Genomic DNA, 26,259 nt, shown 5'->3' with positions numbered 1-26,259 from the left:
CTGCACTTCTGCCACCGGCTCTTTCTGGTCTACCAGCACCTTCAGCTCCATATCAGGACAACATAACATGGAGCCAGGATGTGGCTTTGGGAGACACCAGGGAACTGCTGTAAGCACCCACGTCCCACTGTGACTCTTACTTCTGTGCAACCCACTGTTATTTTACCTCCTTCCACTGGAATGACATTCAGGTGAGCTGGGAGTCCTTGCATCAACAAGCTCCACTGCTCATCACACTGCATGTCTCCTACAGGAGAGCCATATTCGAACTGTTTGTGGGTTGAACAGCCCAAAGGCCAACTGAACTTTTCTTCTCGACATCCCCACGGCGTGACGCTCTATGCCTTGTTTCACCAACACACAGCAACAATACGCAGCGTTAGCAGGATCCAAAGCCCAGCTCTACAAGTCCCGAGCTCCTGTTGTTGTCGCCCTATGAGATGGGACAACACCAAAGCTAGAGTCAGACCTTAAAACTTAGAAGATGCTTTATTCTCTGGTCTGTTTTTTCTTGAACGCGCTGCACAGTGCTTTACAAATCCAACCAGCCAAGTGGAAGGTTAATTTCAGATTCAGTGCACCTAGGAGATTGTTCTTCCTCATTGCATTCCCAAGTCAACAGAGGGCAATCCGTGACGTATAAACATAGCAACAGTTTAGATTTCAAGTGTAGATTGTTGGCTTAAAATGTTAATTGCTCAGCTGCAACTGGGCAAAGTGGAATAATCAAGTTCTCTCAGATGCACTGTAAGCATTACAAAAAAGCTTAACATCATACAGATTTAAAAATTAACCCAACAGAAGAGCAAGCTGGGTAGAAAGATCTAGCTAAGGGCAACTGCTAAGGAATGACTGTGGGAAGACCGACCATCCTAACGCCATCTCCTCCTCTCGTTTAAGAGAGCTAATTGGAGTGGGGCTCTAGATTCATCCACCTGGCTCACCTACATATTCAGTCTAGCCTGATTTTACAGGATTAATAGCAGTTATGAGAAACAAAACTAGCCTGGCATGGACCTTACATGGTTCATTTTCCTATTTCTTCTACAGATCCTCTCTGCGTAGAGCGTTGGTAGCTGAGTGTTGGTGGCTCACCAGTCCCAAGCTGGGATATGAAATCTCAGAGTAGGGTTTGATCTGTTCCTAGATACTGCCAACACACAGCAAATCTATTGTAAACACTCAGGCAACTCTTGGCCCTCTTGAATATCAAAATAAGACAAACAGCGTTGCTTAGCATTTGTTCATTCCTGGGCTGAATCATTCTCGTCAGAGACTTTCTCAAAGGATCATAGCTGCCGGGACTGCTTCACTGCTTGCTCAACATCCTTTCCTCACTGAAAGAACTCCCTAGCAGGTGAATAAATGAAGTTCCTTCTTAAGTACTGCAAACAGAACAGAAGGTGGCAAGTGTAAATGCAGAAAGTGGAATTCTTTTAGCACTGGTTCCAGAAGAAATAAGATGAAAAAAGGCAACAAGAACAGAACAACTAAGTTATATAAGGCACATGCAAGCACCCAGTTTAAGGGCATATCCACACATCTGGAGCAAGCACAAGGAGACACAGGAAACAAAGAAACAGTTAGGAGGAGTCTGAGTTAACCTCAAGAGCAAGCCCTGAGCAGTACACCGAGTCATTTCATAGCAATTTAGAACTCTAGCACAAAACAAAAACTCTTTTGAAGGAAGAGAGTTGGAAATTATTTTATCTTGTTGCAATTTTTTGACAGATAAAGATGCTAACTCAGAGAACACACATATGTTAACGTCACAAAACATGTGCATCTCACCCGCAACTTACTTCAAGGTCAAAAACAATCAATGAGTACAAGAACATAAGATTTAGGGAAACAAACCAAGCACGTCTATGCAGGAAAAAAAAAAAAAACTCTTTAATTTGCTTCCAAGTTCCTATCTTAAGCAAGCAGTTTAAATCCAGCTGATGTACCTGGAAGATCAGATCATCACAGTTATATAATGTGTTAGATTTTCTCGTTTAGGATCAAGTAGTGAGATAAAGGCATCAAGAAATAACGGACAGGAGTACATGAAAAAATAGAGAAAATCCTCAAAAGTCATATATAGATACACCTATATACTTACACCTAAATATAAGTATATATGTTTTACTTAAAGAATTGGAAGTTTACACCTCAATCATCCTTTCAAATATATCAGTGTTAATGTGGTAACAGATCCCTGTTGAAAGACAACAGCCTACTCATCAAAACCTTAGATGAAGCATAATCTTAGGTGATGCACAGTTCGGGATTTCATTCAGACTCGCAGAATTGCCAAAAAAATACCAATTTCCAATGCACAGATAGCAAGTTTAACGTAAGAGATGTCGTGGACACAAGTTCCATAACTTTTCTGTGAACAGAACAGAACCAATTCATAGTAAGTCAGCCAAAGGTCTGACTCAAAAGAAAGAGCTATTGCAAATCTTTCAGGTCCTACTTTAAGGTCTAACTCTTCTTCTTGCAATCCCCCAGATTTCGCGCACAGCCTGCAGCACAGCCTGCCAACTCCCCCTTCCCCTCCACCCGCGGAGCAGAAGAGCAGCGCTGTCTCCCTTGGGAGAAAGCGAGAAGCACAGGGCTGTTCAAGCTTCTTGGACGAGACCATAAATGTAGACTAATTATCAAATTACTGTGGCAAAGAGGAACAATAACTCACCCAATATACCCCCAGCATGCTTTACTTTCCCTGGCTTAACAACCCAGAGCAGTTTAAGAGTCAGAATTAAAGCAATCACAGCAGCAGTCTACCACTGCTGCCGTATCTTTGCATACCCGTAACCACACGGGGCTTGCTCGTACATACACTGCCATGCAGACTGTCTCAGAGTATAACCCCTACAAAAAGTTACAGTGCCTCTGGCCCTCCATGCTTCATGTGGCACTGCTGCCTACCACCGCTTCTGTTTGTACGAAGGCATTTTATCACAGACGTTGCACCTATGGGACAACGCACTCGAAGGTCTGTATCTACAGCACGAGCGAGAAGAGTTCAAATGTCCCTTGCGCGGCCTGCTAACAAGATTAGAGCTTGTTTGCAGCAACACGGCAATCAGTTCATCAAGATGTGCCATTATGCAAGCGGCTCTGGGAGCAGCGTCACCGAAGGCTGCTGTGAAGAAGCCTGTTCTGCAAGTGATAAAGGGGACACGCCAGATCACTCCGCGTACGTGGAGAGCAACGCAGACCAGAGCCAGCTCTCCCCCCCCAACAACACAGCCACTCCCCAGCTCCTGTCCTGACACCCGCGGTGACACCACCGAGACAAAACAGTCGTTATCTGTCCAGCACTACGGGGAGAGAACTACTTGCACACAGATGCGGTTGTGTAACGCGTGGCGCCTTTGCTGTGCCTTGTGCCGGACTTGACCTCTCGAGGTTACCTCAGCCACAGCGCTGCAAGCTTTGGATAAAGCATGGGTTATAACTTACCTGAAACCAAACGTTGGTATCAAAGTGTGTAAGGGCAAAGAAACACGATCTCAACACTCCCATCCCAGCCCTTCGTCCGGAAGAGACTTATCTCCTCTCCCTTTGGAAAGGGTCTAAAGAAGCAAGCGAAGGAATAGCGAAATTTGCCTAAAATCACAGATCTGCCTGGAGGTGTCTCAGACTGAAACCGAGAGCAGAACAAACACGGGACTGATAAACCCGTGCAGACACAGCCAAACCAAAAACAAAGTCCTGTTTAGTCTAGTCTGATAGTTTAGGTGCCTGCCCTGTTGCATTAAGGTTTGGGTTGACCTCAGAAGACGTAAGCCATGCCCTCTCTCCATTTGTTTCACCGCAAGGTCACTACGGAGGAGCCCGGGGCTCACTTTCCCTGCAGCAAGGTAAGCCAAACAGGAAAGGCCTTTTGCCGACACGGACATCCTGCTGGAGAAAGAGGCACACGGTCAAAACAAAGCTCTGAGATTTAAAGCGAGTTTGAACTGATCTGCCATATGAACATATGAGAATTATTAATTAAGGGTAGCATTTCCAGCCCTGTTTCCATCTTCATGCACTCCCAGAACCGGGGCACACCCCAACTCTGAACAGTTTTCCTTTCCAGCAGCTGCAAGGACTTTGCCATGCCAATTTCTCCTACCAGCAGGGCACCAGCTTGCCCAAACCCACAGAGCAGCCAGCACCTCCCGCTGCACACAGGGCTCCTGCACGCTTGTTCCTACCCATTGCCTCCCCCACGCAGAGCCAGCCCCGTGTCCCCCCGGGATGCCACGGGCAGAGCACCCGCACGGGACTCTGACGAGGTGCTGGCACTCACTCCTGCCCGTTAGGGACGCGCCTGTCACATCCCCGCAGCACGCGGTGCCAGGGACTTGAGCAAGGCCGGAATGAGTCAATGCCTCCCAGATACTGAACCCATCCCCAAAACACGCTCCTGCTACGAGACACCCTCACCTCCTCACTTTACTTCCACTGCCTGTGACTTTAGGCAAGACGCTCAGCCCCTGTGGACCTCAGCTTCCCAGCTGGAGGACAGAGCAGGAGAGCGACCACGTGGCTTTCTGAGGACAGATTAGTTTAGTGTGTTTGAATCCTTTACAAATAAGTTCAGAGCATTTTTTTACACATCATTATTCATTAAAACAAAGACTTTTTAGAGAAGCACACATTCACCCGTACTAAATATCTTACAGCTGCTTCGATGCTGAACTTAAAGCAAGGATGACACGACTTGTTGTCAGCTCTGGTAGCCCATTCTACCAGCCGTACCTACACTAGAGCAGAGAAAAAGTAATTCTGTGTTGCTCAGATATGTGGGAACAGGCAAGGGACTACAAGGAGGAGACAAGAAGCAGCTGCTGGCCAGCACAAAGGAGGGGGTGAGAGACGTGCTGCAGAATCGAGCTATGCTTCATGCATAAGGGGCCTAGGGATGCTGGAACATGGGGAAGAGAGGCTAAGTTCGTTTGCATTTCTCGGGGGAGAGTTATCACACCTAAGACAAACTGCTCGGCTATTACGTCGCCATGAAAAGCCTCTGCTCAGTTAAGCCCTATAAATAGTGCTTCACTCAAGGCCATGTAGCAAGAGGAAGAAACGCTGGCCTTGCAGAAAGCACGCCTTCCAAGAACAACAGCCAGGCCGGGGAGCTGATCCGAGGCAGCTGCCGAGGGCAGGTTAACCCCACGCACCAGGAAGGAGCTGCCTGCAAAGCCTCCGCCTGCCAGCACCCCGTGCAGCACCAGCTCAGAGGAGCAGCACGGGGTGGGGAGAGCCGGCTCAGCACCTGCCTTTGCTCAGGAGCGCTTTGGAGACGTGACACCACCACATGCTCTGCATGGGAATCCAGTGAGGATCCCCGCAGCTACCGCTGGGGAAACAAACAGTCATTAAAGACAATTAATTAGACCACGAGGATGTTCTGCGTATCATCTCCCAGGCACCTCACTGCACGGGCACATGCTAGGTGTAAGCCACCACGGGAGTTTGGTATGCACGGGACACATTTCACCTGCTTAGAGCTGGCTGAGCCGCTGCAAACTGCCCCTCGGTAGAGGCTGAATGTTACGGTCACAGCTAGAGAGCCTCTTCAGATCTGACCACAGAGGTTCGGGCACCAGTAAAGACCCTGGAACAAATCTAACTTGCTGGGCAAAAAAAATAAAATAAAAAAAATTACAGGATATTTTTATTTTTCATCAAAGAAACCCTGCAATAATCTCTAAGTATTCGTCTGGTCCTCCTACACACCGATAAGTTTAAAGTAATTTACCATATTACCCCTGGGTCACTCTCCCTAAGATTTTCTTTTGAATCTCAAATTTTGCCTGGGATCTCTTCAAGACTTCCTTTCTTGCTTCTACACACAAATCCAAAACAGACTGGGCAAAGTGAGAAGTCGGACAGAAACATCAAAGCATGCTACGTTTATAAATAAGATGCTTGTGAGCATATTCATACAGAACCAACACACTTAGGTCACCGCAGCAGGGAGACATCTTGAAACTTGGAGCGAGTTTAGGCTGATGCGAACAGGCTTTAAATGCGACCTTAAGTCAGGTAACGTCCTGTTAGCACCCAAAGCGGACGGTGTCTGTCGAGCAGGAGTTCAGTTTTCAATTGTACCTTCCACGTGGTTTGCAGAGTATTTATACATGAGCGGTTCTTACCTTCCTACAGGTTCTGTACGTAACTGAAAAGCCTTCAAAACAGACAAGCTGTGAAGGCATCTTTACTACTGAACTGTGAAGATGCACACAGCGTTCGCCAGCTCCCACAGCGCTACCCCAAACACACACACCCACGGGTCCAACTTCCAGACTGACACCATCGGAAAAAAACTATGATGCTCACACTAAATAAAAGCAAGTTTTAACACTAAATAAAAGGAAGTTTTAATATGTTTGGTTTTCGTAATCAAGGCGGTGAGAGCACACTTTTAAAGAACAGATTTCCAGAGGCAAGCGAGCTATCATCTGTCTCGTTTCCACCCGTCGTGCCGCGGGTCTCTCTCCAGCCTGCCTTTGGGGGAGGAATGCCCACCCGGCGAAGCCGTGCCCCGCACACCAAGCCCCGTACCTGCAGTTGCTGCTGCCTGGCGAGCAGCCAGGTGTCTGGATGGGCTGCAGCACCACCTGGGGCCTGGGGATCCGCGGCCTGGCAAGCGCCGAGCCCTGCTTGCCCAGCCTGTCCATGTCCGGCGGGGAAGGGGCGCAGCGGTCAGTCCATCCGCGCCGCACCAAAGCGCTGCTGCCGAGCCCAGGAGCCTGAAAGCGCTTGCCAAGAGCTGTTCCTCGTCACCTGGCAGGTGTCGCTGATTGGTGCTGCACCCAGCCTCTCCTCCCTCCCTCCCTGCCCTCCCACGGGACACGGAGCAGAAGGTGCCACCGATACACCTGTGACTCCAAGGCAGGGGCTCCAGGGGCTGAGCTGCCCACACCTGAAGGACAGCACTAAGCCAGGAGCCGGCACTCGGAGGAATCAGGGAGTAGCAAGGAGTTACTTCCAAGCCGGTGCTGGAGCTGAAGCTTGCTAAATATTAACTGGAGTCACGGCCATGTGAAAAGAGTAACTCCCACAAGCAGCACTGGGAAGGAGGAGTCAAATACTGGATTTGCTCCGCAGAGTTACACTTCTCAGGAGTAAGAGAACACCAAGGGAAAAAAAATCTGCCTGGGTATAGAGTGGGAGGGAGGCGACAAAAAGCAACACACCAGCACCAACAAACAGAGCACTTACTAGAAAAGCCAAGTCAGCACACCCTGCCGTAGCTCAGCGCTGCATAAATCACAGCTTTGTGAAAGACACTGGTGTTGAAAGAGCAGCACAAACCCAAACCATCTACGGAGGGCATTTCGCAAGATCCAGATCCCTGTTTAAGATCTCATCAACAAGCCATGCACAAACGAGCAAAGGGTTAAAGTCCTTTCTCTCTGCCGTACCCAAAAGGCTTTATTCCTATCTATTACTCCCATCCTCCCCACCAAACCTTTTCACAGCATTTCCCTAACTTCCCTTCCCTCTGATATTTATCCGTCTCACTCCTGACTGATTTGTTTAAAGTGTCCTTGTAAAGACATGCAAAGCGACTTAGCCCAGGTAATAACCGCGCTGGGTTCCCCATGCTCCCAGTAAGACTGGCTCCATGGGTCAGCCTGCTTTGCCTGCCACGGCTTGAAAGGGCAGCAGCAGCTGTTTCAGACGGTCCCTCATGAAAGCATGCAAAGAAGCCATCCCGGTTTAGTTCCCGACCCATTAGCACAGCCCTTATTTCAGCCACTGCTTTAGTCTAGACGCTTTAACCCCACCTCGCCCCCCGCATCCATCTCCTCCAGCAGTAACGCCACCCGGCCGCCCGAATTCGTGCCGGGACCCGCGGCCGCACCGCCAGACAGCCTGGCTTTGGGGGAGGATCACCCCAGACAGCTGGAGTTGGAGCTGGCCCCCTCTTCCCAGCACGCCCCCAGCTCTTGCACGCACATCCTACGTTAAATTTCTTATTCAGCTCGTTCACTGCAGGTGGTCCTCCTGAGTACCACAAGGGATCAGATCCACGACGCAGGTTATCTGTACGGCTTCTCCCACGCCAGCTCCGCACCAAGATAAAGCACGGAAGGCACCAGCCTGGGAGCATTTCAGCTTGTGAAAGCCACAGCTGCAACAAAAGCCCATCCTCGAGCTGCAGCTCGTACAACAGCACTGAATTACACGTGGGCAGCGCTTGATAAGGATGCATCCGATGCAAAGACCTCACTGAGATGCAAAAAGGCAGGAAAAGGTTCTCACCCTTCTGTCCAGGCTCACAAGCCCAGGGGTGCTGCAGAGCCGCCTGTGACACAAGGAGGCACCGCGTGTGAGCACACGCTGCCGGGTTTCGAGAGGAGAGCAAGGAGTGGCAAAACCAGACAGATTTACGAGAGGAGATTTGGCTGCTCTGAGCCTGCTGCTTTTCCCACCCAAGGAAGCACTGGTCCTGCCCTGGGACCACCCAGCCCCTCCAAGAGGCTTCCCACCAAACACACCTTGCCCTAAAACAAGCAACCAGGCTGCTCCTCGGTTACACAAAAGCACACGCGGGCTGCCAGCACTGGGGGAAGATGACGACAGCCTGTAACTGCGTTTATTTTATCCCTCAGCTGTTTTCCTTCTCATTACATCTCCTTTAATAACTGCAGCCAGATGCTTTTACTTTTTGGTAGGTTTTCAGACAGACCGGCTCTGTCAGGCGCGAGGATGAGCCAGCTTCATTGTCACAGGCTTATTGCAAAACTGGGGAGAATCTAAAGCATTCAGGGTGACAAGCAAATTCTTTAATAGGACGTTTAATTACTCACACGGCGCAGCATGCAAGCATTGCAGAAGCATTAAGATCTAACTGACTGGGGTGCACACACAGCAGCTGTACCTCCACCTCCTGCCTTTCACACCTTCCTTCCTGCCTGGACTCCGGCTCTTCGTGGGGTTCAAGAGGAGCAAGTAGCAAGCTTGTTTCCCACTTCATTAGAAAGGGGCAAGAATAGGACAGAGGGGGCAGATGAGCCTGCAGCTGAGGATGGACCGGATCAGGCTAAATAATCCAACCCTGGTTCTGAGCTTTCATTCACCAGGAAAGACTTCCTGGTGTCATTAAAGATGAGCCAAGCTCACCGGGCCGAGATCACCTTACTCAAACATGGGAACAAAGAGACGTACCAGTGCTCCCAGCAGGCACAGTTAGTTCCAGTGACTCACTGGTACCAGCCCAGCACTGCCAACGACACGGCTTTAGTGCAGGACTTGGCTCTGCAGGGACCTGTGCACCCCGCCAAGCTGACGTGACCTGGCTTGTTCCAGAAACCTTTTTTTTTTTTTTTTTTCCTCCAGGACCAAAAATAAAGTGGAAAACATCCCAGCCACTTTCGGATAGTCAGGAATTTCAGCATGTGATGCCTGCAGACCTGAGCCCAGGGACTGCGAGTCTGGGAGGGCTGCACCAAACCTTTGCCCCAACAGAGCTCGACGTCAGCGCCTGCAGGTCGGTTTCAACACGTGCTCACGAGCTGCACTGCAAGAACTTAGGGCAGCATTTCATTTGTCAAGCATCCCCAAATCAAACGTAAGTCAAAGGCACTACAACCTGAAGAAGAGCAAAAGCCCAGAATGCAGCTGAAGCCCCTTAAACACAATTCGGTTTCCCTGGGGAGGTTCATTTTCCTGGAGTCCAGATTGTCAGGCAAACCCCAAAATAGTGTATCCCCCTCCTCCACTCCATCATGAAAACCCTCGGGCAGGGTTACCCATCCGCCACGCGGAGCCATTAAGATCAGCAGATTATTGCAGTTTCTGGAGCCACCAGGGCTGTGCCATTACCCAAGCCCCAGCTTGCTGGCAGCCCAGCAGGGAGGTGGCACCCAGGCTGTGCCCCGCGGCAAAGCATTCGGCTGCAACCGCGGCCGTGCACCAGGCCCCAGCTACCGGCAGGCAGCCGTCACTGCTCTGCCCTCGGCTGCGAGATCAAGCAAGCATCTCCCAGCTCAACAGCTGGCAAGAAACACAGCACTCAGACCCCGGGAGGTGCTCCCGTTAGTGATTTTACTCCACGGTGCAAGACAGAGTTTGGTCATCTCCCTGGGAAAGCTCCCCAGCTCCCAGTGGTATTGCTGCACCAACCCAGGGAGGGATGGAGGTCAAGCACCACGTCCCTGGCCGCCCAGTGCTGCCCCTTCACCCTCCCTGCCCCCCTGCTCTGAGGAGGGCTCAGAGCCCTTAACAAATGGCTCTGACCCCACTTACTGTAAAACAGCCACGAGCTCTGTGTCACAGCACGTAATCTGCTTTAGAGCACCGAAGGGTTGCAGCAGAGGATTAGGGCTTCAGGCGAACTGCAAGAGGGGATGATTCCTGAGCAGAGCTTGTTTGCACACAAATAGCTATCAATCCCATGCTTAAACTAAAAATTAAATAATAATAATAATAAATAAAAACAGAACACCAACAGGCAAAGGAGGAGCCACGGGTACCAGTGTGGAGGCGATGCTGCAGCGGAGCGGGATGAGCAGCAGAGGCACACCCCAGGCAGAGGCAGCAGCCCCGAGCAGAGAGCCCCAGGAGCCCCGAGCAGAGAGCCCCACGCTGACCAGGTTGGGATGCACGGCCACCTCCTGCTTCCCCTCCTCTTCTTACCATACATTGAAACCATGCACAAGAATGAATGGATTAGGTGCAAGGAACTGCAACGTGGAAGCCATAAAAATAAGTTAAACAGATTTACTGCAAGCACCAGTACCCACAGGATTATTTGCAAGCAGTTTCCCACCTTGCCTTGAGGCTCGTGGCCGCTGGACGAAGGCAGAAGGCAAAGAGCAGCCAGCATCCTGCAGCCCGATCCAGCATGTCACGGCTCAGGGGAGGACAGGAGGAGGAAGAAGCCAGCGCTTTTTACACACGTGTATATTTAGATAAGTGAATTGCAATGTTGTTTAAACCTAATTACTACTGTAAATGTAATTTAAACCACCCAAAACATTTCCACTGTTGAAGGAAGAGCTGTAACAATAGGAGGAAGTGCTAAGACACAGCAGCTATTCTTAATGCACAAAAACACTTATTCTGATGAATAACCAGGACCTATTTACCAACTTAAATTGAGTGTGCTTCTGCCTCCCGGGCATTTTCAGACTGTAAAATTAGAAACCTTCGCTGGTTTGTGAGGCTGGCCTGGTTTGCCTCCCCGTTCAAACACTTGCCTGACACCTACTGGGTGCCATGCCTGCAAAAACCCTCTCCTTCCTGCGGGACGCTGAAGGCAGAGGGGTGACAGACACCACAGGCACCGGGTTAATATCCACCCAGATGCTTGTTCATTTCCTTCAAACACAGGGGCCCGTGCTGACAAAGTGCCACACATCATTCTTAAGGTGTGAAGGAAGAAAGGCAAGAGGCCAGCAGTAATGAGTAACCAGCACCAAACACAGCCCGGCTGGGTCAGCTCGGCTCACATGGGACTGGGATCCCTGCTGCAGAGCTCGCCCCAGCACCGTCCTCACCTCCTGCACCGAGTGCGCTGCATCTCCTTCACGTTCACAGGAAAAAAAGGCACATGCACGAGCTCAAACTCCAGAACTCGCATGGCAGGGCACTTCACACACCGTACTCTGGTTTCTGCAGGTTGGATTTTCTTCCCGTTTGGGAAAAGGGATGGGGCAACAGCTGCAAACAGCAGGAGGGTCAGAAAGGGGCTATCTTACTGCCCCAGTTCTCAGCCCCAAGACGTGACGTGCCAGGCTGTCATCTTGTTTATTTCCTGCACCGCAATCCCGAGCAGCGGGATGGGCTCCCCGGGCTGAACTCCCCGTGAGTCAGGGTGTTGTCAGGCATCCCACGGGAGCTGCTGCCCCAGGAATGCCAGACAGCCTCTCTTAGAGCAGAGGACGTGCACATGGCGCAGCTCCACGGTCAGCACAGGAGCAAACGCTTCAGAGCTAGCACGGCGATGAGACACTGAACAACTGACAGCCTGACTCAGGCCAGCCAGAGCTTCCACACGGCTGGTGAGACAATGGGAGGAAAGAAGTAAGCTGTGTAGCAGCGTCAGGCCACTCCGAGTTATTTAGTCAAAACAAAATACTTCAAGTCCAAGTCCAGGCAAAAATGAAGTTTTCAAAGCAACTTCTTGCTTGGTTATTTTCTTTTTTTGGACCAATTTTACTACCTTACAAGATTTAAGTCTCCCCAGAAGTGTTTATAACTAATAAAATATTCATAAATAATGAAAACTGAATCCACTTACCTAGATGCTCCAAATTCTTCCGAGGTCCAGAGAAGAGCAGCTACCACACGGGTCCCTGCATACTCCTGGATACAGGGTGTTTGCTTCGGAACTGAATGCCCCTTTGCTCACGTGGGGGTTTCTCTCCTGCGAGCAAAGAAAAGCTCCCGAAGGCTGTCAGGGGGCTCCCACCTCTCGGGCCGCAGTTCGGCTGGAACTTGCAGGCAGCCGGAGCTGCCCACCCTTTTCCACTGGTCTGGGATCCCCTCCCCGTGCTGGTCCCCAGCGCGGAAACTTGAGAGCAGAGGCACTGCATTAGCAGGACTGTCCCTGCCGAGGGGTGTGGGGGACAGCACGATGCTCCCCTCTTACAGGGAGCAGCGTTTTCACAGATCCCTCTTACTCAATTAGTTCCAAAATAAAAGGAAAACGTAACCCAGCCTAGGAGCAGAGGCTTTTAATTAGCAGGCAGACAACAGTGGGTGTCTATTATTCCACCCATAAACAACAGTTGTGCCGGTACTCAGAAGTGCCAGCATTTGCCCTCACAGGCTTCTGTTCTACTTTGTCATCCCTTCAGCAGGTCCACGAGGAGAAATCCAAACTTGTTTTCTGCGTGGAGAGATGAGAAGCAGGCTACGGGCTGTATTTATGGGCATTCCCCTCATCTGTCCTCTAGAAGAGAGCTGGGACAGAAACAGAACTGGGATGCGTCTTTCAAGGCTCAGAGGTTAAAAAAAACAAGTCAGCTGTCCCCATGTACGCCGCGCTGGAGCCTTGCTGCGCAGCCAGCACGCAGAGCTTGCCCGTACTCGTTTCATCTATAAACGATGCAACAGCTGGAACAAAACTCGTGGGGAATGCTGGAAGCGATTTCACAACGCGGCCAGCCGCTCTGACGGAGCTGCTAGCAGTCAGGGCTTCGTTAGCTCATCGGGGGTGGGATTGTTTTTCCAAAATATTCACGACAAAGTTTAATTACATGAGTCTTTACGAAAACCAGAAGATTGCAGCCGTGATCTAGGACTTGAGGGCCAACGAGGGGAACGAAGAGCTTGCTAGACCTTGCCAAACTGCTCTGTGGGACAGGATTTGGAGAACCACCCAGGGCAGGTGAGGTTGGCTGCGCACTGACCGTCCCAGGGCTCAGGGAGAGCCAACAGTGCCTACGCATGCCTGTGCGCTGCTTGCTTTGCTCCTGTGAAGATTCACTGCTCGAATCACAGGGCTGGAGGGAGACTGGTATCGGGGACCTCGTGTGTCCAACATCAAGTGACAGCACAGGACAGATCTTCGCTCTTCGTTTCACGTAAGCTCAGAGTAACACAGTGCTATTTCAAAGGCAAAAAGATCACATCATCAAGATCATCCGCTGAGCACACACTGCCAAATCCATCAGCTTCAGGAGTCAGAAATTCAGGCTGGACTCGCAGCTGAGTTGAAAACTAAGAACATTTCATGAAAGTAAACCTAAAGACGTGCACACAAGCGCGTGCACACCGCACCTGTGTTTTAACTCCGCTGCAGCAAGTCCGATGGGCTGTTAGAGCCAGCCTGACAGCGAGAGCCGTGGGTCACACCACCAGGCTGGGCTCACCAGCCCCGCTGCTGTACTATGGGCGCTTCCTGACACAGGCATGGCGTTATGGTGGCCTTTCACACAGCTTAGGCTGTGGCCCGACACAGCACACACTGCCCTGGGCTGGAGCAGCACCATGGGGCTAGAGGCAGAGCCCTGCATGTGCCAGGCTCGAGGGGCAGCAGCAGAGGAGGCTGACTGCCCTTGCAGCTGTGCAGAAGCATTGCTGGGCAGTTCCTGGTAAGACCTAACATCTGCGGAGTGATCTGGAACAGCCACAGGAACGGCAGGGGCCCACTGCCACGCTGGGAGGTGTAAGTACAGCAGCTTGCCCCAAAGCCTTTCGGGCAGACCCATCAGCACCCGCAGGGCTGAGGGCCTCGGGCTTCCTGCTGTGTGCAGGAGGCGCAGGCACCGTAACGCAGGAGGAAGGACGAGTGCTCCCAACGTCAGCTGGGAAGCTGGCTCGCTCATAAGCACGTGAGCTGGTGAGTTTGTGAGTTAACGGAGCAAGGAATTAGAAAATGAACAAGTTACACCAGTCTCAGTCTGGGGGCTGAGCCCTTGTTGGATTTTACCCAAAGAGCTCATGAAATGATTGATTCGTACGGTACATCGTCCTGTAGATGAGAGGGCTAAACAAACTGTGCCACTTAGTATTACTGTCAGAAATACTCATGGATGGTTAAACAATATTCATAGACCCACAGCTAGCAACCACACTTCTGGACCTTCACAAAGACCAGCTTTTCTTTGCCACCTGCTTTGTTTACACTGGCAGTGTAATCCACTACAGAATTGCACAAGCCTCCCTAACCGAGCTAACGAAACCCTTGAAGAAGCAGTTCTCCTCGATCCTACTTCTTAATTTGGCCCTGGCTCCTTTTTGTTTTCCAGCTAAAGTATCACGGCAGCTGGACTAAGCTCTGCAGAAAGCTTTTTCCCCACCATCCTGGTGTTTAATAAAGCCGTGAGTTCTCCCAGCTGACCTTGCAGCTCTGTGCTTGGTCCCAGCTCTTCCTGGCCTGCAAACATCCGGCAGCTTCATGCCTGCTCTGCGGAGCCAAGAGAGCGTAGGGAGCACGAAGCGAAGGAACTCCGCAGCTCCTGGAGCAGGGACAGCATTGGAGCGGGTGCTCGCAGCAGGGATCCTTCCTCTCCTGCTAGTCAAAGGAAACGCTGCATCTAAGTACAGCCGGCACCTTTATCTACTTTTACCCTTCTTATGCACGAGCTGGAGCGAGTCCAGGGTCGCCGAGTATTTGACCAAAACAACCGTACCTCGGGTCAGCTGCAGGGATGTATACGTCGCAGCCTCATGGCCACCTTCCGCTATGAGGCATGCAAGGATTTCCTTCCACTGTGTTAGCCCGGCAGTTTTCAAACATTAACATTGTCTGAGCTTTACCTTGACCGAGAAAAACAACTTTCATCAGCAAAGCTGTATTTATTTGTTGCCAAAAGAGGATATCCTTCCAGTTCCATTATATATTGGCCACCTGCTGTGGACCTACCGAGAGTTTCAGGCTTCTGTTCACCCAAGAACTGATATTAACTCCTCCTACGCTACAGAGGAGCCTGATCGAGAGCAGGCAGCACCTTCGCGATGCGTGCAGTCCTCTCTCTCCTCCTGGATCATTAAGGATATTTTTAGTTTCAAGTTTAAGACGCGTGAGCTCAGCCAGCTGGGCGTTTGGTTAGGTATCACACCTGGGCTCCTTCCCCACCGCACAGATCAGTAAAACACGCTCCTGTACGGGCTATAACCTCACTCCACGGTGTAAGGGACCTGACTTCTCACTGCTTGGGAGCGCCCAGCTGCAGGTATCATCCTTTGCCTTAGGCTCAGGGACCAACAGACATTCAAGAAACCCAGACTCTCATTTGCACTGATCCCCCGGGGTTTAAACCAAGGCACCAGGTCAGCATTGCTGCCCAGCAATCTGACAGCCAGCACAGAACGGGCTGGCCAGGGGAAGTAGACTTGTCAGGCACCAACCTCACAAGCAGGCATGAACTGAACCTACGGCACAATCAGGAGGTCAAAGGAGACGGCTCCCGGTCAGTGCATGTGCAGCCGGAGCCCTGTTTTTCCTCTAGGATTCAAACCTCAAGACAAGAAATGCTGCTTTCATTTCCAGTGATGGTGCCTTGGTGAGGGCTGCTGGGATATGATCAAGCACTAAAAAACAGGGTCAAGCACTGGCTGCATGCTCAGCTGTGTCCGTGCAGAGATGCTGAGAAATCTGAGATCCCAGGACACCAGCACAGGATTTCATTGACAGCAGCAGCCTGAAAAAGTCCAAGCTGACAGCAGCCGGGTGGCAGCCACCCTCAGCAAGACAGTCCCGTGCACAGGCTCCAGAGCTGTCACGTGAAAGTCATCGTCCTGCCCCAAAGCAGCAGCTCTACAAAACAACCCTCCAAACGCCTCGGCACCCCCCCCCCAGACCTCCTTCCTTTCCAGGAAAGTGCGGTGAAGGTTCACCAGAGCACAGTGGAGGCTCACCCAGAACTGAAGTCATGTTGTGCCACCCCCTCCAGGAAGCGGGCACTTCCCTGACCCCAACTAATTGGCATCAGCTAATTGAGAAGCCTGGCCCTTCGGAGAGAAGACAGCAGACGTGATACAGCCTCTGAGGCGAGGGAGCCGAGCGCTCCCGTTTGTGTCATCACACTGTTTCTTAGTTAAAAGCTTCTCTCTCTTGTGCTGCGTCAGGTGAGCTGGCATACAAAAAAAAAAGCGAAACACTTGCTCAGGAGCTTGCTGCCACGGCTTTACCAAGGCACAGGCTGCCTGCTCTGCTGCTCCGCAAGCACGTGCTGGGCGAGCCGCCTCTCGCCACTGCGCTCAGCACCTCCTTGGCAGCCCCTTCCCCAAATGCACGTACCAGTAACGCGTGGGCACGGCCCTCCGTTGCTAACGAAGTCCCTCATCCTAGGAGATACGTTCTGTAAAAGGGCAAAACGGGACAAAGCGCTAAGCACATTAGTGCTGCAAAACTCAGCAAGCAGGAATCCATGCGTCTGGGCCTCGGCCAAGCTGTTTGCTGGAATGCTGAGCTCTCGCTGTACCACATACTCGGTACCGCTCCCTGTGCTCAGGCTCCACCGTACGATGGCACTGCGTAGGCTCACCAGGACAGCCCACGGAGAAGCCGCCGCAGGGTTCACTGCCAGCGGTCTAGGACACCTCCAGGTACAACGGATGGACACAGCTTCACACTGCATACAAACGAAACGAGTAATGCCGACTCGTGAATTAACATCAGCGCTTGCCAGACATTATGCAAGGAGATTTGAGGGTCCCAGAGCTTCTCCCTCTAACCCTTTAAAAGGACGTGGCGGACAGACCAGATTGTCGCTTATTTTCCAAGTGCCCCCAGTGGGCACTGCCCTTTTTTTGGCTGTGCGATAACAGCAAAGTTCCCTTCACACACAGCTAGCACGGAGGGTTTAGGGGAAGACCCTCATCTGAACAAGAGCCCCACAGCACACAGCCCAAAGCCCAGGCACTGACGGAACAAGCTGTGCAGATGGAAACAATTATTTCGGAGGGGAAGAACTCCTGCATGCACAGAGCAACGTCTCGCTAAAACTGAAGCCTCCCACCAACACATTCCAGACTCTTGGAGTAATCTGCTTTGGGGAATATGGTTCTAGCTACATCAGCTTTTGTATTGCTTTCTCCAAACCTCTTTGCGATCACAGAACGCGCTCCCCTGCAAGCCGACCTAACGGTCTTACTGAACAGCAAATACCAGAAAGCATTATGAACACCTCGGTCTAAAACCTACAGCTTTCAGACGAGCTTTTTCGCTACACAACACACCTGGAAGGACTCAACCACATGGCCAACGATGCTGCTCTGAATGACCACCTGAAGGCTACAGTATAAAACACAAAACATACGGGTTGCATTCGATATGTAGATGGCTTTGCTCAGTAATCATTTTCTTGTCCTGTTTAACACCACACAGACCAGTGGAACTCACACTCCTGCCTGGCACTGGCTCGCTGGAGGCTAATTTCTTAGTTAAGAAATCAAGTGGTTTATATAAATCAGAATCGTGTTTCTTAGAAAGGAACAGCATTACGGAAAGGAGCACCACGGACTGATTAGAAACATCTAATTAAGGGCACGCCTTTCAAGTCAGCTACATGAAGAATATTCCACGTAATACGTTGCAGGATTAAAAATAACTCCAGCAGGTTTCAATTAAGAATCAATGCCATATGGAATTTACATTTGCAACAGGAAAGCTCAAACACCATGTCACAGCTAAGACATTTTTATGTCTCCATACTGAAAGCACTTAAACTGCCTGGAGTTTGGCACGTGGGCCAAAACATCCCAAAACGAGCAAATGTTTTGCTGAACTGAGAGCCTAAAAGACAAATAGAGCTAGAATATACTGCAACCTTGGTCGTGCATTGTGATCTCCAAGTTTTAAAGGCTTAAGAAAAGCTAAGAGTGTTTAGCATTTACACTGGTAACCTTTAGCTCCCTCCTCGCCCCATCAGAGCAGAAGAACCCAGCGCAGCACGCCGTGCTCAAACTATCTCAACCACACTCGTGGGGATCCGCAGGTCACCGCTTTATCCAGCCTCCTGCTTAAAGGAGGATCAACACTGAGGCAAGACCTGGATGCTGAGCGCTTGGGCCAGCTGGGTCTTGTAAAGGACAGAGGTGCCGTCATATCTGTGGGATGCATTTCAGCGCTGCTCCCTGGACTCAGAGGAAGCGTTATTTTTCCTCACGGCAAGCTGGACCCTTACCTGTTTCGATTTATAATGCTTTGACAAGGATGTGATTGACCATCCAGCTACTCAAAGACGCTGAGAATTGGAAGCCAACATTTACGGGTTTTTCCTTTCAGTGGCAAAAACACCACCTCAAAAACAAAAACCCACATACACAAAAAAACTACCACCACCACCACAAAAAAATTCAAATTTCTCGAGTACACCCAGCACTACGCTGCTGCTGCGCCCTCTTGGGGCACAAAGGCTGATGAGCCAATTCTCAAGCATTGTTTTTCTACACACAGCTGGACATAAGAACCCCAATTTCTCTTCACTCAAACCAGATGTCAGCCCAGTTAAATCATCGCATGACTCCTCCAGGAGAAGGCTGTAAACAGCCCCAGCGCAGCACGCGGCACCAGCTGGCCCTACGCTGACAAGGCAGCACAGCACGCCGCAGTGCCGTATCCCAAAGCGCTCTGACACGCTGCTTTCTGGACGTGTTTATCATCTACATCCATCAAAACACGTTACTTCACTGCAGTTCGCACTGCGTTAGAGTTTGGGTCTTTTAGCAGTTTCTTCCAGAGTTTTGAGCTCAGCGGAGAACAGAACTGATTTCTAAGTTTTTCAACTTTGAATCTTCCTAGTGGACGCTTGCCCAGTCCCGTTCTATAAAACGCCTGCAAAGTAAATGTTTTACAAATAAGAAGAGGAAAAATAAAGATTAAAAATAAAGATGTTGAAAAGATGTTCAACACACCTACACTACAGTATTACAGTTTGGCATACAGAAAGGCAGGCTCTGTCTCCCAGGAGGCCTAACCCCAGACAAAAGAAACACCAAACTACAGCTGGGAAAGGGCAGCAGCTACCACTGCTGCTGCGCTCTGCGCTCCTGCTCCAGGCTTTGGTAGGAAGACACGTACTTGCTGAAGACGAGACAAGAACGCTCTGGGACAGGGGCTGCCGAGTGCGTATGAGAAACAGTGCTTTGCCCCAGGTGAACAGACCTCACAGGTGAATTCAATCCACAAGTACAGAGGAGCCTTCACTTTAAAGAAGCTTCTATTTGCAGTCACAGTAAGCAAGCACGCACACTGGAAGAAGCTCTGCAACCACACGGGTCTGCAGGCTCTAATGCTACTACTAACACCAAGAAAACAGCTTTTGCATGCAGCAACTAAGGGAAACTAAAGCAGAAATTCCCTGGTGCCATTGAGGTACTTGCAGACTACTACCAGGTAGCTGAGAGGTCGCGCTACGTTCACGCCGTGCACTCCGAATGCTCTGGTTTGACCAGCTCCAGGGCAGGCGTTACAGCCAGACTCGCAGACAGAAAAAAAGTTTTAACAAAGACAAAGGCAAGGTTCAGCCCAAGTCCCCACCTTTGTGGGTCTGGGCCCGTTCTCCAGCTCGGGTTCGTGCATCATTGACCCCTGGCAAAAAGCACAGTCCCGAAACAGCCAAAATTGCTTTCTGTATTACTTTTAGCAGAACCCTCACACAAAAGCTTTATTTCTAATACCCAAACATTCAATCATGCGGTATTTCCCACAGCTCAGAGAGAGGAAAACCAGGAAAAGCCAGCACTGCCATGGCATAGCTGTGGTACCGGGGAACTCGGCGTGAACTAATAATCCTCAGAGGCGGCTTCCCGGGCAGGTTTCGCACGCTGGCACCAACCTCCCTGCTATTACAGGGACGCTGCAAGCGACAGCCAGCCCAGCCAGGCTAAAGCTATTCCGAGCGTGTTTACACAGACTAAAAACTGCCCTGGACGCACACCTTGGTACCAGCGGGCTTTAAAACATCACCGTGCCACGCAAGAAGCAGCGATGTCACCTAGATCTCCGTGCAGGTTACCTATCCGCCTCAGTTTATCTCCTTTGCTGGGCTGATCGCAGTAAAACATTTTTAACTTGAAGCACGCTGGTTAGGGAACTGCCTGGAGACGAAGACGCGAAGGTTTCTGAGCGGACGGCGAGGCAGACAGAAGAGCACGAAGCCCTGCGGGCAGCAGGCAGCCCCAGCGAGCCACCCGCGGGAGCGAGCCCCCGCTGATCCGCCCCCCAGCGGAGGAGAAGCCCCGGGACCACCAGCACCGGCCTCGGAGCTGGAAAACCGCTGGCCGCGCTCCCGTCCCCGCTCCTCCCGAGCGTTACCCTCAGGCGAGCGGCGTCCCCGGCGTTCCCGCTGCTCCCGGCTCCCGCCGCCCCCGGCAGCCGCCAGGCGGGCCCAGCCCCCAGCCCCGCCGCGCCGTCCCCTCAGGCGGCCGCGGCTCCTCCCCGCGCCGGAGCCCGGCCTCGGGCGGCGCCTTCCCCGCCCCGGGGCGGCCCCGCAGGGCCCTGCCGCGACACCTGCCCGGCCCCCGGCCCCTCACCGGAGGAGTCCCGGCTCGCAGGGGGCAGGAGGCGGCGGGGGTTCCTCAGCGCTGGGCCGCCCCCAGAGGGAGAGTCCCGGCCCCTGGGCGGCCCCCGGGAAGAGGAGGTGGTGGTGGGATCCTCAGAGAACGGCAGGGAATGATTTTTGTTTGTTTTTTCCTCTCTCTAAATAAATAAGCCGCTAATATAAAGCTAGTGGGCAAACAGCTTTTATTTAAAAGCATGCTGCAGCGGGTAAATACTTGGTGTGTGGACCTTAGGGGATGGAGAGGGAAAGACAAGCAAACAGAAGGCATGCTTCATAATTAGCATGGGTTGGTAAAACAGCCTTCCCATGCAAGACTGTGGAGTGAGGTGTTTATGTCAGGAGCAGAGATAAATGTTTTCTCAAGTGGCAATGTGTTTTTTGGGGTATGACTCCCTATTTTTAACTCTTCTTTTGAAAAGAGTGTTGAATGTGTGCCTCAACACATGGCACAAATAACTGTTCTCTTTATAGACTGATGGCTGGATAAACTTTCAGGGAACCAAACCATAGCTTATCCCAGTCCTGCCCATTTACTGGTGGCCCCACCAACTGGTAGAACCAAGCTGTTTCATTGACCACCAGTCTAACCTTAAATCTGCTTGTCAAATGTGCTGAAAGGGTATACTCTGGATAGAAGCAAAGGAAATAAGCAAAGGAAATGCATGCTCTGCATCCACCAAGGGCTTAATTATTTCTAAAGTGGAGGTAGACTTGCTTCATGTGTTAGAATTGAGCATTGAAAGAGATGTTTCCTGCTCTGAGAACACCCAAGTTGGAGATCAGAGAAGTGCTGATTGCAGTACAAGTAAAATATTCACTGGACTGTATTGCATTGAAGCTCCAGTAAGAACTGCTGCTGAGAGTTATGACCTTGTTCTTACTGGCCTGAAATCAGTTAGTGGTGGTGAACAGAAAGTATCAATAGTGCCAGAGGGGAGTTTGGCCATTATAAAAGTAACTCATCCTTCTCTGAAGTGGGAATGTAGCAGAATACACGTTCAAGCACCAGACAAGATGCTACTGGCTATGGTCCACTTAATATACAGCCAGTCAGTACTGTTCACTTGGAAAGTAGCTTTTGTGACCTGAACATGCATCAACTTAATCTTGACTACTTTTTTTTTTTTTTTAATTAAAAAAATAACCTCCCTCTGCCATTCTGTAGTAGCTTTCATTGATGCTGAAAAGGATTGCTGCCAATGGTCACAGGACTACCTTTTTCATTTCTACCCTGAGGTGGTTCTGTGCGCTTCATCACCATTCCAATTTTCTTGCATCTCACCCCCAAGACTGAAGTTAACAGCCCTCTGCTTTCAAGCTTCAAGGAGCCCAGGATTTTCACAGCATTGTCACCCAGCAAATCAAAAAGCTGAGTGACAGGGATAATCAGAGAGGATGGCAGCAGCTGAATCCTCAGGACATTAGAGATCTGGTGCAAGTGGCTGAGAAAATTCCAGATGAGAGAAGAAAGCACGCTGCACAACAGCTGGTGAAGAAAAAGGGAAAGAACTGTCATGACAATGATGTTTTCATAAGATGTTCAGTTTTCAGTAGGATATAAATGCTGTGAGACCGTAACTGCTTCCTTCTCTTGTCCACCCGACAAACTAACAAGCCCTTTGCTGTTATTATGTCATTTAAGGGACAAGTTTAAACTCCAGTTCTTCAAACTGCTCTGTTCGAGTTGATATATGCATTTGTGAAGATCTGTAGGAGAACCAAACGGTACTCTGACCAAGTCTGGGCTCATTCTTAGCATTTTTCCTTTATTTTTTTAAGCAACAATAATGGGGAAAAAAATCTTACCACACTGATTCTGTATTGTCTTGGTGGTGCTAGTGAAGTCAGAAATACTTTGACTTGAGATATTCCTGATTCCATGTGAGAGGTCAGCTTCAGGGTGTGCTTAGTCAAACAGTGACAGCAATTTAAGATGATACCAGTCCTTAACTATTCTAGTCTAATAAAGCAGCCAGCAAAGCTGGTAGAAGTAAATGTGGGTAACTCAGAGGCTGTAATTCAAAAATCCAAGCAACATAAATGAGCAGACAGGACCGAACAGTGACAGTAGAGGCAGAGACCAGCTTTCCCTTCCAAGCCCCTTCTGCAAATGCACATACAGTAAGGAAACAGGGAATGAAGACACAAGACACTGATCTCTAACACTCTGAGATTATCTTTTGGGATTTGTATGAAGTGTAAAAGGATTAGGACTGCAAAATTTACAATGGGACTTCTGGCTCCAGCTCTTACCAAGAAAGGGAAGAAATAAGTCTAAATTTTGTTACATACTCCTTTTAAGAAATCTGAAGCAGCTTTTACGAATACATAATATCAGTGTTCTCAAACCATGCAAATCGAAGGAGAGTTTCTAGATACAGTTGAGCTAAACCCCTAATCTTAGAGAAGGTAGCAATTTTCATTGTTTCAAATGTGATTCTCCAGGAGACTTTGCAAATATGCATACATACCTTTAATAACATACATTCAAACATTTATACCTGTACAATCTTGTCCTACCTTGGTCTATAACAGGATTCATTCTTACTCAAGAGGAAGGGGAGTCAGGCAGAGGGAAAAAAATAAGAACTGAGGCACAAAAGCAGTAAATATGCAAAGAGAGAGACTGGTCATGCTACTCACCATCATGATGTTACAAAGATTACTCTTCTCATTGTGGGAGGATCTTATCTTCTGATTCTGAGACCAGCTGTCTGAAACTGCAAGGAAAAAAAAAATGTTTGCTTTTGGCTTTTTCATTTTGAACTTAGAAAAGCAAATCTGGGCCTCATTTTTCCCATAGGCCCACCTGAACATGCATCCTCTTGAAATTCTGTACTGAATGTGTCATTCTGGTTTTCATCCTCTGCTGGTTCATCTTCAAATTTGGAATTAGACTCAGACTCATCAAAAGATTGTTTCTTTATTTCTTCTGCAGGGGGTACCTGTTCTAGAAACAGATTTTAAAATATCATGTAAGTATCTGTATGAGACATTTTTTATTCTAGCTACAAGCCTTGTACGTTCTGTCTGTGAGCTGGACAAGGTTTTCTGAATCCCTTTCACTGGAAATGAAGCATTTCCGAGCCCAACTAGGCAATAAGAGGCTTGTAGAAGTGTTTGATTTTAACCAATTAGATTGTAACCAGCAACTGTCTTAAAGGAGGGGCTAATGTAATTAATATAATGCACCATTTGTTTTTTTTCCACTTATGCCTGATGTAAAGGGGCATAAAATAAGTGGATATGACTTAATTAATCAAAAAGACATTAAAAAGAGCACTGTTCTATTTCGTTCCCTTAAGAGTGATTTAGAAGCACTTCAATGCTGTAGTTCTACAAGCACACGAGTATATCAAAATCTAGTAATGCAACTAGTCTTACTGACTGAAATGGAATTTAGAGCTTTTATATAAAAGAGGGCCTTAGAGGCCTGCTGCCAATAACAGTCATCCTAGGGCCAGATATTATAAAAGTAAATGCAGTACACATAACCTGAAAATTTCTATTACGACATCAAAATATTCCAGAGTTGTTGTGTCTAGACAAAAGCTGACACCCAAGCACAACATAAGCCTGTGGCACAGCTACCTCTTACCCACACAAAATACATACATCATTTTCTTCTGTTTTTCAAAAATCAGAAGCAAGCCATGCCTATACTGCTCGGGGTAGTTTTGTACCATTATCACAGCTTCATATGCCTGCATTCTTTAATTACCATCATTGTGTATCCACAAGAGCGCACTTGAGGGTGTGGAGAAAGAGCTAGCAGCAAGCAGAGACTTCTGTGAGCATCAGCTACAGGTTAAGCCCAAAAAAATGGGAGCTGAGAGTAAAAACTGCAATAACCACACACATGCAAGACAGGAAAGGAGGGAAAAACATAAGCCTCAGTTGTGGTGAATGCCTTCGCTTCCACTGCTGCCTGTGGGTCCAAAGGAGCTGTTTTCTTGTCATTACTCCTATGGGACCTGTTATAGGACTGGTTGCCATAATGTTAATTAAGAACCAACTGCACCAAATAGAAGTAAAAATTATTTAAAGTTTGTTGAAATCAAGTTTTGTTCTTATTTCCCTTCCTGTAGCTGTCCTGCAAAGGCAGAAATGCTGCTTTTGAACATATGATTTATTCCTCAGCTGCAATTGCTTATGCTCCAGGATTAGCAAAACCAGCAAAGCTTTATCCCCAGGAGTACATCAACAAGCCTATTATTAGCCTAAATCAAAGCCTGTTAGTTGTTACTGACATGTTAGAAACAAGAATCAGCAGCAGATCAGAAATAGATGCACAATACACAAATAAATGAAAATGCATGTCCTGCTCCCTTCAAAAACAATTTTAATCTGCCTCAACATTACTAAGAGAATCCTTTAACAGCTCCCCTGATAAAGCCTGCTCCCTCCCCTAACACACAGAGGAGAACCGTGTAACACTGGTGTTTGAAAGCATACAAAATTATTGGGTGAGGTTTTTTCTTGTTTTTCTTGGGGGGCAGGGAGGGGAGGATTTTTTTAAATATAAATATTTACTTGTCCTTTATGTAAGTTAAGGTATGTCTGAGAGAAAGGGAAAGGAAGATCAGCTGACAGCATTCAGTTTTCTTATAAGCATTTTTAACAGAAAGGTATAACAATTTGAATTTGATTTTTCCTACGTCACCAATAGTACCAAAAAAAAATCTAAAAACTAGCTCTAGTTTCCTTCTGCAATGAGTGGCAATAGGCTAAAAATAGCTCCTAGAAAGCTTTAGAGGTGAATAGATAAAGTCTTTATGCAAAAGCATTTATGCAGTCAACTGCAGAACTTACCTTCATCAAGTAAAAGCTGTAGCCAGATAATCATTGTGATCAATAGCAGTACAAAGGGCAAACAAAACCAGAAGAAAAGAAGAAGAAAGGTCAGCTCATCCACCAAAGGAACCAGAGGGAACTTCATTGCTTGCTTCAGGTTACGCTAGGTTTAGAACAGCTTGCTTGTTCCACTTTACAAACTACCTTTTAATAACTCCCGCTGCATCGCTGTCTTAATCACAAGAGGAGCACTGATATTCTCAGCACAGATAGCAGAACAGGCAGCCCTCTAACAGCAAAGAGGGAGCAAAAAGGATTAAGTATGGGCTAAGAAGGAGAAGTGAGAAAACATCTGATTTGATTGTCCTTCCTTCAGCTGGTAATTAAAGGATAAATATTAATTAGAAAGCCTTCAAGGCTTATTTTAAAATGGCAGTTAAAGGTACGCTTATAATTTCTGATGTAGAGGAGATAACCAAGCACTTCAACTGCTGCTTGGAACTGGGTAACA

At 49.1% G+C, this 26,259-nt stretch overlaps 2 protein-coding genes across 6 annotated transcripts in view; both read right to left on the bottom strand.

Annotated features, from left to right (window-relative positions):
- The window catches only part of ARHGAP40 (Rho GTPase activating protein 40), a 38,324-nt gene extending 19,440 nt beyond the window's left edge, over window positions 1–18,884 (bottom strand). For 2 of the 4 annotated variants that reach the window (XM_035344130.1, XM_035344131.1), the window contains exon 1: window positions 6,550–6,819. In XM_035344130.1, the coding sequence (XP_035200021.1) occupies window positions 6,550–6,665 (116 nt within the window). In that variant the 5' untranslated portion in view covers window positions 6,666–6,819. Of the gene's footprint in view, window positions 1–6,549; window positions 6,820–12,238; window positions 12,365–18,575 lie in introns of those variants that run through there. The other 2 variants (XM_035344132.1, XM_035344133.1) reach the window with 2 other exon arrangements.
- A 2,384-nt stretch (window positions 18,885–21,268) lies between these two features.
- On the bottom strand, window positions 21,269–26,259 carry ADIG (adipogenin). Of its 2 annotated transcripts, none has more exons than XM_035343766.1 (5): window positions 25,953–26,259; window positions 23,764–23,904; window positions 23,598–23,674; window positions 22,095–22,440; window positions 21,269–22,014 (listed from the first exon to the last, which is right to left on the bottom strand). In XM_035343766.1, the coding sequence occupies exons 1-4, from the start codon at window positions 25,972–25,974 to the stop codon at window positions 22,126–22,128; spliced, it is 555 nt and encodes a 184-aa protein (XP_035199657.1). In that variant the 5' UTR covers window positions 25,975–26,259; the 3' UTR covers window positions 21,269–22,014; window positions 22,095–22,125. The 2 variants fall into 2 exon arrangements, with proteins under 2 accessions (XP_035199657.1, XP_035199656.1); XM_035343765.1 differs by having other exon boundaries at window positions 25,767–26,172.

The sequence above is a fragment of the Oxyura jamaicensis genome, chromosome 20 (genome assembly GCF_011077185.1).
Source record: "Oxyura jamaicensis isolate SHBP4307 breed ruddy duck chromosome 20, BPBGC_Ojam_1.0, whole genome shotgun sequence".
In the NCBI taxonomy this organism is placed as follows: Eukaryota; Metazoa; Chordata; class Aves; order Anseriformes; family Anatidae; genus Oxyura; species Oxyura jamaicensis.
This window is presented reverse-complemented; position numbering and strand designations above follow the sequence as displayed.